The following is a 10,202-nucleotide window of genomic DNA, read 5'->3' as shown; positions in this document are numbered from 1 at the left end:
TTGAGATCAATGCTGGTTACTTTGTGAGGGCCCCTGGGAGGGAGTCATGGAGAGTGACCGCAGGTATGTGTGTCTCTGCAGGGGGCCTGGTGATTAGTGTCCGAGTGCTCAGGTGGCACAAAGAGATGTTCTGGTTCACCAAGGATGCTCTTCACCCGTCTCTTACAACATATAGGCTAGATTCATCACAATAGCTGCATGTATAACAAAGATTTTACCGTCTACTGTAGTTGTTCGGTGATCCAAGCAGGGTTTACAGCTACTGATGCATGCAAAGGTGCTGTGTTCTGATCCATTAAACCCAGGGAGAGTAATATATACACATAAAGTAGGTGGCGTGCAGAACCCAGCAACAGTTTTCAGTGGAGAAAACACACACGTCAGGATATTTGCATACCAAAAGTGCAGGTAAAAGAATGAGGGGAGGAGCCACCAGGTGACAGGGGAGGAGAAGGATGCACATCACTTCTAAACCGACTGGAGGGGAGCAGGTGAAAAGACGATAAGTGAAGATGGCTCCTCAGCTCTATTTAACTATGTACAAAGAGCAGTTTGCCTCTCCTGGCACAGCAAAACGAGAACAGCTTCGACCCACCTCTGCCCACCGCAGGAACAACCCCCAGCCCCGGCCGGTAAGACGAACAGCCATGGACTGCATGGGTTTAAAGGGATATTTATTTATGATTGTGCAAGGACAATTTCTGGAGAAAATGTAAGTGGTAGTCCGACAGTATAATCAATGTGTTTAGCTACTGAAATAATTTAAGATTTTATGCATTCAATGTCAAACAAGGCTAATTGGGCCACTTATTGTTGGCAGTATCTTCATTAAGCCACACTATTGTGCCTTACTCTAACTGGTGGCTGGTTGTTTACATTTCCCTTTGCTGGATGAAAGCTGCATCACATCTATTATTCAGAACTTCCTCAATGCCTATTTACTCAACCCGACACGGGGTAAACAGAGATCAGGAGAGATAGAGAGTATAGTCATCCTTCTGTAAAGGAAATAAAAAAGCCTAAAACCTACTCAACACATTTTAATTTAATATAACTAATTTAAAAGATGAATGTTCTTTACATTCTGAGAACTGAGAGAATGACATCATCTTCAATGAATCTTGAAATCTCTCCAGTTTTTTTATGGTCTCAACATTCCTTTTATTGCGTTTCTATTCCGTTTATCATATTTCTATTCCTTTAAAAACTATTGTATTCATGTATAACATATTTTTTCTTTCTTTGCTTTTATCCAAGCACTTTGTAAAGATGGATTTTAAAGCTGCTTTTTAAATTATTATTATTATTATTAATTAACTAATTGTAAGAACGACAGTTACATATTGTTTTTAATTCGCCTTATCTTCTATTTTTTTTCTATTTCTACCCATACATGTCCTTTTATCCCTTGTCTTTACAGGACTTTCTGTTTCCCAAGAGCCTTCAGTCCAACTCCAGGTCACACCGCATATTTCCACACCCTTCGCCCCCTGCGGACATTGGCCGTCCCCTCTTTCCCCCTGTCAGACATTTATCTTTCCACAGTCCAGTTGTGACTTGTCCAGACAACTACCTGATAACAGGCAAACCAAACCTCATGCCTCCTGTCAACCATTCCCCAGCACAAGCTCTGCCCTCTGCTGACGCACTGCAGAAACTACAACTGACTGAGCCTCCTTCTGGCACTGAGTTTAAGCTTCATGCAGCTTGGAAGAAGCCAACAGCAAGGTAGCACTACATTGGATGTATATACAGTCTAAAGAAGCCTCTAACCAAACTTGATTCTAATAGATTTTCTTTGCATTCAAATTGACTTTCACAGGGCTGTCTATCCACTATCAGCACCGCAACTCAGGTAAGAGACCTCTTGACCTGACCTTTAGACCCTGAAAACCCTAGATACTGTTTGTTTATGAGCAATATTAATGATTCATCCTGACAACATGACATTGTTATGGACAGGCAACATGCAGGGGCCCATCTCCGAACAAGACCCCAAACCACCAACCCTCAATACCACTCTCTACGAAGGTCTAGCAGCCAGAATAATAGGTGAATATTGAATACATCTGTCAAAGTGTGCCAAAAGTAAGAATCTAATTTCTGCTCTGATGGTCTCTCTACAGTGGGTGCTACAGCTGCTTCCAGGTGGTGAAGCCCTACCAGGCCGGACACTACATCATACATCCAGAGTTTGTGTCTGAGTGTCTTCGTTAGGACCATTAGCACTGTTTACCAAAGCGGCGACTGGGGACCTGCTGAGGTCCTTTATAGAGATTGTTAACTTCACTATTGTTTAATTCTTCACGAATTAACCCAGCGAGACAAGGTGTAAGAATTCATAATGTAACTGTAGGCGGCACTCTTAAAACTATTATATCCCTTCACAGCGTGGCCACTTTTACAACTCAGTACTAAATCAAGCAGCAAAGATCTTCCCAGAGTGAGGCAATGTGGCCCTAATGTGTTTCAATCTGTGGCATTAGAAGTGTATCCTACTAGAGAGATAATCTTTTGATAAAGGAATTCTTTCATGCGTGTTTGGGGGGTTAAAACATTAAAACAACTCTGCAAACAAGGAAACTTGATAGACTTTTTATGGGATTATCATATGTTATTTATCTATAGCAGACTTGAGTTCTATGGTCATATAATGACTTGAGTTCTATGTATGGTCATCATTATATAACATAGAAATCAAGTCCTCATAACAAATTGTTTTAGGCTCACTTGCTATGCAAAAAACGTTGTAATTTAACTAGTGTGACAGGTTTGAATTATGTACTACAGTGTAATTGATACACAATGAGAAAATAAACGGTAATGCTCCCACCTACTGGACTACATTTCCCATGCTGCGGTGGGCGTATTCAAGGCGGATACCCATCAATCAACATACCTTGATGCCTCTTGGTCTTTTTCTGTGAACTGAAGCAAACACGTTGTGCTCGGAGCTGCAGAGGGGGCAGCTGCAGATCGGTAGGCAACAAACTATTTATACTGAACAGTTAAAAGTTTAGCGTGAGGGTAAACGATAATACTATGCTACTTTTCTCTCACGGATTACGTGTTGTTTTCCCTCCGTTAACTTTCCTGCACTACCGCGCAAAACAACGACTTTCTATAAATCGGACTATACTGTATGTAGACGCTGTGGGTACATTAGCGAGGAACATTTATTTTCAGTACGGCTATAATAATGCATGTATTATAGCCTACATTTTTATTTATATTTCTACTAAATATGCATGATTTAAGTAAAAAGTTCTAATTCACAGTGAGACTTTACTGTAGCTCTGTAAAGTTCTGCCGTGTGCTTATCTAAGATAGCGCACACACAAACACGCGCGTGCTTCTTACGGTATAGTGAGGCTTCTCACACTTCTGTTCCGAATGTATCAGCACTTCTGTGTCTATTTTTTCCATGTCAGAAAATATAGTGGATCGGCTGAAGTGGCAGCTTTGACACCCCCCCCCCCCTCCTTATCACAGCATAAACAAAGAAAGCTCCGAGTCTGCCTGTTGACACTGTTTCAATGAGAAAAACAAGCCACGATAGCAGGCATGGAAAACAGGGTGGGTTGTCTTTGTGTGTAGTTAAAAAGTGTTAAGATTAATCAGTTATAGGGACATACACTTTTGAAAACCTTTTTCAAAAGGTTGATGCACACTGTAGATCATTTCAAGAATTATAGAATTACTTAATTACATTGTTTTGTTAAAAATAATTTTAAGTTAGCATTCCGGCCTCCAGCATCCTACACATATGAATATTTTCTGTAGAGCTGCAACGAGGAATTCATTATAAAAAGTATTTTTGTTTAAACTATAACATTTTTAGTAACTTTTCAAGCGAAAATGGCCGAAACTTTCTGGTTCTAGCTTTTCAAGTGTGCTGTGTAATTTTGGACAGTGGACATATGCATTTTCACTTTAAAAGAAAAATAATAGATTAATTAAGAAAATAATGTTTCATTGGTTTTCTTAATTAATTAAAAAATGTTGGGATTTTTAGGTTATAGTTGATCAAAAACGATCTGAACATCTCCCCTTGCGTTTTTGGGAACTTCAGTGGATATTACACACTATTTTTACACTTGAATTGACTAAATTAAATGAAAAAACAGACAACAGATTGATTAATAACAACATGTATTTTGATTTAAAGTTGATTAGATAAATGCAAATAATTATGATTATGTGTTTCTCTCTTCAATATAAATAAATATATGAATACAGTAAACCACCGTGTCAATTTCTGCAGCCAGAGTGGCTCTCCAGGGAACCAACAGTTAGTTCTCTGTTAATTAATGATGGGCTCATGTTATCAGTCCTGTTGTTGGAGGAAATCTATACTAAGGGTGGTTGAACACAGAATTAGTCAATTAGATTGCTAATTAATAGCAAGCATTTTTTATTATCGACCTTTGCTGCCAGTGCAGACCAGGAGGGTCAATTGCAGTTAGGACAAGTCAGCATACTCTGGATGGGACTGAACTCCCCCCTGTCGGCAAAGCACCTTAATCTAATCTATTCTGATTAGCCAAAACCACAATAACTAACATCAGGTAGTTAATTACCCGTAAACGTTTTTGCTGTATCCCTACTGGGAGGGACAGACTGGTCTAAATGAAATAGAAACATCAACAACAACTGTTTTTTGGCAGTTTTGGTTGATCTGGCGTGATGACGCACACCCTCCAAGCTTAGTATTCTTTCCTCTCCCTCCCGGCATTGGCAGAGCATTAAGGCCAAAATCCCCTTTTCTGCTTCTCTACTTCCTTACATACAAATTAGTATTTTTTCAATTGAACTCGTATGTTAGAATTACTGCTGGGAACATCCACTTTATCCTCTTACGGGTAATTGGCAGTAGATTTGTTTTGTTAAATCACACATCTTAAAAGTTTACATTCTGACAGCATAATACCTCCAAGTGCTTTGGAATCCCTTTGTGCAGCAATGCAGAGCATGTAAGACAATGCCAGAAATGTAATAGAGGCTTTGAACTGACAAGGAAACTAAATAGAATGAGAACAAGCCTGGCAGCTAGTGTTTTTCTGGCTGGGGCTATTTTCCTGAAATTACCTGATAGTTAAGTGATTTAAAGTAATCTCGACTAACCACAGCTGGTAAGATATATAACGTGAATGTTCTGTCCAAAGGCTAAAGGTACACGATGCCTTGTTATTTGATACTCAATGCATTTTGTCTATAAATACTGTTTCAATGAGAAAAGCAAATATTGCATGAAGACATTGACATTGACTTTTCAATGCTTGTTATCTCTCTCTCATGACAAGCAGGCAAACAGACACAAAGACGGGGCCAGAGTGCGGCACACAAGGTTCCCTGGAAAATATTTCGTTGAGCTCTTAAAAAGCAACACTCAGATGTGCCAACTGAACAGCAGAAGTCATGTACCAAGTTGTACCAGGAGGAGCAGGAGGCACAAATACAGATGTTATCCCCAAGCAGAAACACAGCAGGGACACTCGACCCTTAGTCGGAGCCGGGGTAATCGGCCTGGTGCTGGTAGTTGCTGCAGTGACTGCGTGGTGTTATTATATAGCCTCTATACGCAAAGCTGAGCTGCTTAAGACTCAGCTCCTGGATCTGAATAAAGATGGCTACATTATCCGCAACCAGGGAGGGTCTATTGTATTCAGAATGGATTTCAGGTTGGTATTTTACAATGGTCTTCACATTTTTAAGCTTTTGTAATGATGCATATTTCAGGTTCATTAGAATATTTCTGTATATGTAATCGATTCGTTTTTGAAAATAAATTTGAGATTGCTTGTAAATCCAAATATATTTAAATCTTGGCAGGTCAGGTACGCTGGATTTGGATTCATGCTCCAAAGAGGGGGAGATGCTGAGCTGCGGAAAAACCACTGATAGAAAACTGAACTTCTTCATCGAGACGGTGCGCCCCAAGGACACGGTACAATGCTACCGTGTGCGCTGGGAAGAACTGGTTCCTGACATTCCTGTTGAGCATGCCATGACATACACGTTTGCACACTGGTATGGTGGTGCTGTGTCAGCAATACAACACTGGCCTGTTTCCATTAAAGGCCAACAGGCTCCCAAACCCTTTGTTACAAGTGACATCTACGCAAACCGCAATGAATTTGGAGGAATTTTAGAGAGTTATTGGCTTTCATCCAATGCTACAGCCATTAAGATAAATAATTCAGTACCCTTCCACCTGGGCTGGAATGACACAGAGAAGACCATGTCCTTCCAGGCACGATACAATGACAGTCCCTTCAAGCCAAACCCAGGAGAGGAGCCATGTGCTGAACTCAGCTACAGAGTGTGCGTGGGTTTGGATGTGACATCCATACACAAGTACATGGTCCGTAGATACTTCAACAAACCAAACAAAGTGCCTGCCAAAGTCATGTTTCGCCATCCTATATGGTCGACCTGGGCTCTACATAAGACTGATATTGACCAAGAGAAAGTTTTGAAGTATGCTGCCAACATACGCAAGTATAACTTTAACTGTAGCCAACTGGAAATAGATGATCGCTACACGAGGCGCTACGGAGATTATGAGTTTGACCCCACTAAGTTCCCCAATGCCACCGCCATGTTCCAGAAGCTGAAATCAGATGGTTTTCCGGCGTCACTCTGGATTCACCCTTTTGTTAACTATGACTCGGAAAACTTTCATACTTGCGTAGAGAGGGGGCTGTTTGTCCGTGAGCCTACAGGCCGGTTGCCTGCCTTGGTGCGCTGGTGGAATGGCATTGGCGGCATTTTGGACTTCACAAATCCAGAAGCCCGTGATTGGTTTTCCTCCCAGCTACGTTCACTGCGTTCCAGGTACGGAGTGTCATCCTTTAAATTTGATGCAGGAGAGACTAACTTCTTACCATGGAAATTCAGTACCAGAACTCCCATTCAAGACCCAAGTTTTTTCACCAGACGTTACACGGAAATGGCTATTCCCTACAATGATAGAGCTGAGCTGCGCAGTGGCTACCAGTCCCAGAACATATCCTGCTTCTTCAGACCAATTGACAGAGACTCTGTTTGGGGCTACGAGTTAGGTCTCAAATCTATTATTCCCACCGTGCTTACCATCAGCATTCTTGGCTATCAGTTTATTCTACCAGACATGATCGGAGGGAATGCCTATTTGAACCGCACAGAGGGAATTCATGTCTTACCCGATCGAGAACTCTATATCCGCTGGCTGGAGCTGATAGCCTTCATGCCCTCCATGCAGTTTTCTATTCCGCCATGGGAATACGACGACGAGGTGGTTGAAATTGCACGAAAATACACAGCCCTTCATGAGAGTATTGTGGCACCCCGGGTCCTGGAGCTGGCTAGTGAGGTGCTGGACACCGGGGACCCAATCATACGGCCCCTGTGGTGGATTGCCACAGGTGATGAAACGGCCTATAAAATCGACTCACAGTTCCTGATTGGGGATGACCTCATGGTAGCCCCGGTTTTAGAGCCGGGAAAGCAAGAGCGTGACATCTACCTCCCTGCCGGCCGTTGGAAAAGCTACAAGGGGGAGCGATTTGATATCAAGGAGCCCCTCCATCTCACAGACTATCCTGTAGACCTTGATGAAATTGCTTACTTTGTTTGGGTGTAGCAAGAAGTGAATGTCAAGCTGAACATACTTAATTTAGCCTTTGCTGGAATTTGCTGGTAAGACAAGCTTCTCAAATTCAGCTTTTATGCTTGTTACGAAAAAAGCTTTTCTCAATATATAAAGAATTTTTAAACAACCACTCATTACATCACTAAAGTGAAATTGTTAAGTTCAAACATGCTCAGAACCTTATCTTAATTTTAATGTAATTTTAACATATGAATTTTAAAATCCTTTTTTTGCATTTTCTTTGTGGTTTTATGTGAGATAACTAAGCAGTACACTCATTTTTTTAAACCTTTGCGTAACAATTGCTAACTGGCAGCCACTTTACGAAACATTTCTTAAAAAGGGAATACTCAAAACTGTGATTAAAGGTGGGGTAGGCAAATCTGAGAAACCGGCTCGAGATACACTTTTTGTTGTATTCCATGGAATGCTCTTAACATCCCGATAGCAATGAATATCTTAAGTGCTTTGACAAAAAATCCATACAAAAATGTCATCTGTGGAAGCCGTAGTACTGTAAAAAGCAAGACCAATCAGCCGGCCCGGCTAAAATAACTGGATGGCCTACCTGCCTGTCAGCCTTCCATCTGTGCACAAACTTATCTCGTTCCCTCATTGGTCATGTGCGCGTTCGTGTGTGTTGGAGGAGGGGCTCTGTAAGGAAGTGGCAGATTTTTCCCGGCTGTGTATTTTCGAATTCTAGCGCACTCAAGCTGGTTTCTCCAAAATTACCTACCCCACCTTTAAGTAAGGCACAGTTGCCATTGTATGCCGTACGGCGTACAGTTGAATAAGCCACACGGATTGTATTTTGGGAGGCAATTGAATGGGCTACCTGAAACCGTCTTCTACGTTTATGCTCCGAGGTACTTTTCAGAAAGTCAGGTTTAATGCTTCACTTATCAGGATGAATGCTTGAGGTTTAATCATTACAATCTGCATGTGCGCTCATTTGTGGAACACAGTGTCATGTAACTACTCTTAACGCAGGAGAAGATGCCTTTTATTAGGTACTAAATATTTTATGCTCTTCCTCAGGTAACAGCTTTTTCTGGCTGCAGTGAGTTTTAAAGTGTCTGTTTGTGTCTTTGTCTTTATTGTGCGTGGCTGACAGCTAGGGAGCTATAGTCATACTATAAGCGTATAATACATTGAACACAATAACCTGAGTGAAAATGGTCTGGTTACTTTATACCTTCTTTGTACGCAGTGTGGAAGTCTGGATGCCATGCATTTGACAGCATTTTATTATCAAATGTTAATGGCACAGTGTTTTTCTTAATGTGAATATTTTCTAACTAAGTGCCATGATAACAATTACTGCCACATTATTTATGTGATTTGTTGTTTTGCTATACATTGGATATTTTATGTTGTTACATTTGTTCTGTAATTGTATTGTTATTTTAATGGGTCAAGTTAAACCTTTACCACAAATGCCTAATGTCTTAAAATGATGTCTTAAAACGTCTTAATCATTTTTTGTAGCTTTAGCTCCAAATACATCATGTGGTTGTCTTATCAAACTCGATGTAAGGCAGCAAGGGGACTATACTTTAAAAGTTAAACCAATAAAGAATAATATTGGTTACATTGTCGAGCCATAGAAATAAAGGCTTTTGAATCCCGGACCCTTTAATTCTAACATTATGATTCCTATGGTAATACAGTTAGGGTGGATTCTGATGAGCTTTGAAGCTGCAATAAACATAAGGAAAACGTCCACATTATTATGGTGCAATGCTCTCAGTTGGCAATTCTTTATTTTTGAAAGCTGTCTTAATGGCTTACAGGTTGACCTCAGTAGATTCTGTTGACATAGTGTCATCATAACAACACTCCCTATTTATAGCCGTTTCAGCATCTGGGCCAGGCCAGCCTCTGAGGCTATTTCTGTCTCAGACGGTCTGCTTTACGACGAGACTGAGAGGCAGTGTTTCTCGGACTGAATGTTTCTGCCTTTTGGCTCATTCGACTTAGCGTGTGTCTTTGCCTTGAGTTATTGTAACTGAACATTGCCTTCATGTTGGCAATAGTGCATTTTTTATGTCATTTTGTATGAATGTATTAAAGGAAATCCTGTTTTGACAACAATACCCAACTTTCACTTATTAAACACCTACATATATATAACAAGAAGAAAAGACACATGGACATGCAATTAAAGTCAGTAAGCTGACCGTGCAAAGATTGAGCCAAAAATAACCTTTCAACTTTTACGAGTCTGGAATACAAAATAACTAAAGTTTCTATCAATTCAGTATTGAAAGAGACACACTTGAGGGACTTGTCCAACTTTTGACACCCTGCTTATCACAGGGTGATAATGACAAGGTGATGAAACAATTGTGCAGGTTATTTGGAGGCCGTGTTCAGATCAATAAATCATCTGCTGGTTCACAATGTGAGGCCATAGAGCAAGTGATATTAAACGACCAGACACCAAGAATAAAAGAAAATAAACTTCAGTGGGAGATAATAGCAACAATATTTATTGGAATTACAGCTGTAAGCATGATTGTTCTATTCAAACAGCCTGGCAGGGCCATTTCATACAGCTTTAGTCGAT

At 40.6% G+C, this 10,202-nt stretch overlaps 2 protein-coding genes across 4 annotated transcripts; both read left to right on the top strand.

Annotated features, from left to right (window-relative positions):
• Window positions 1–512: 512 nt before the first annotated feature.
• Window positions 513–2,217, top strand: LOC117446117 (uncharacterized). The gene is made up of 5 exons (XM_034082119.1): window positions 513–632; window positions 1,421–1,728; window positions 1,823–1,855; window positions 1,963–2,052; window positions 2,127–2,217. The coding sequence occupies exons 1-5, from the start codon at window positions 513–515 to the stop codon at window positions 2,215–2,217; spliced, it is 642 nt and encodes a 213-aa protein (XP_033938010.1).
• Window positions 2,218–2,909: 692 nt separating this feature from the next.
• myorg (myogenesis regulating glycosidase) lies at window positions 2,910–9,729 on the top strand. 3 transcript variants are annotated; one of them, XM_034083561.2, is made up of 3 exons: window positions 2,910–2,979; window positions 5,307–5,681; window positions 5,833–9,729. In XM_034083561.2, exons 2-3 carry the CDS (start codon window positions 5,419–5,421, stop codon window positions 7,622–7,624), a joined length of 2,055 nt encoding a protein of 684 aa, XP_033939452.1. In that variant the 5' UTR covers window positions 2,910–2,979; window positions 5,307–5,418; the 3' UTR covers window positions 7,625–9,729. The 3 variants fall into 3 exon arrangements, with proteins under 3 accessions (XP_033939452.1, XP_033939451.1, XP_033939453.1); XM_034083560.2 differs by having other exon boundaries at window positions 2,924–2,979; window positions 5,304–5,681; XM_034083562.2 differs by lacking the exon at window positions 2,910–2,979 and adding an exon at window positions 3,523–3,576.
• The last annotated feature ends 473 nt before the right edge of the window (window positions 9,730–10,202 follow it).

This window comes from Pseudochaenichthys georgianus, chromosome 5 (assembly GCF_902827115.2).
Source record: "Pseudochaenichthys georgianus chromosome 5, fPseGeo1.2, whole genome shotgun sequence".
Lineage (NCBI taxonomy): Eukaryota > Metazoa > Chordata > Actinopteri > Perciformes > Channichthyidae > Pseudochaenichthys > Pseudochaenichthys georgianus.
This window is presented reverse-complemented; position numbering and strand designations above follow the sequence as displayed.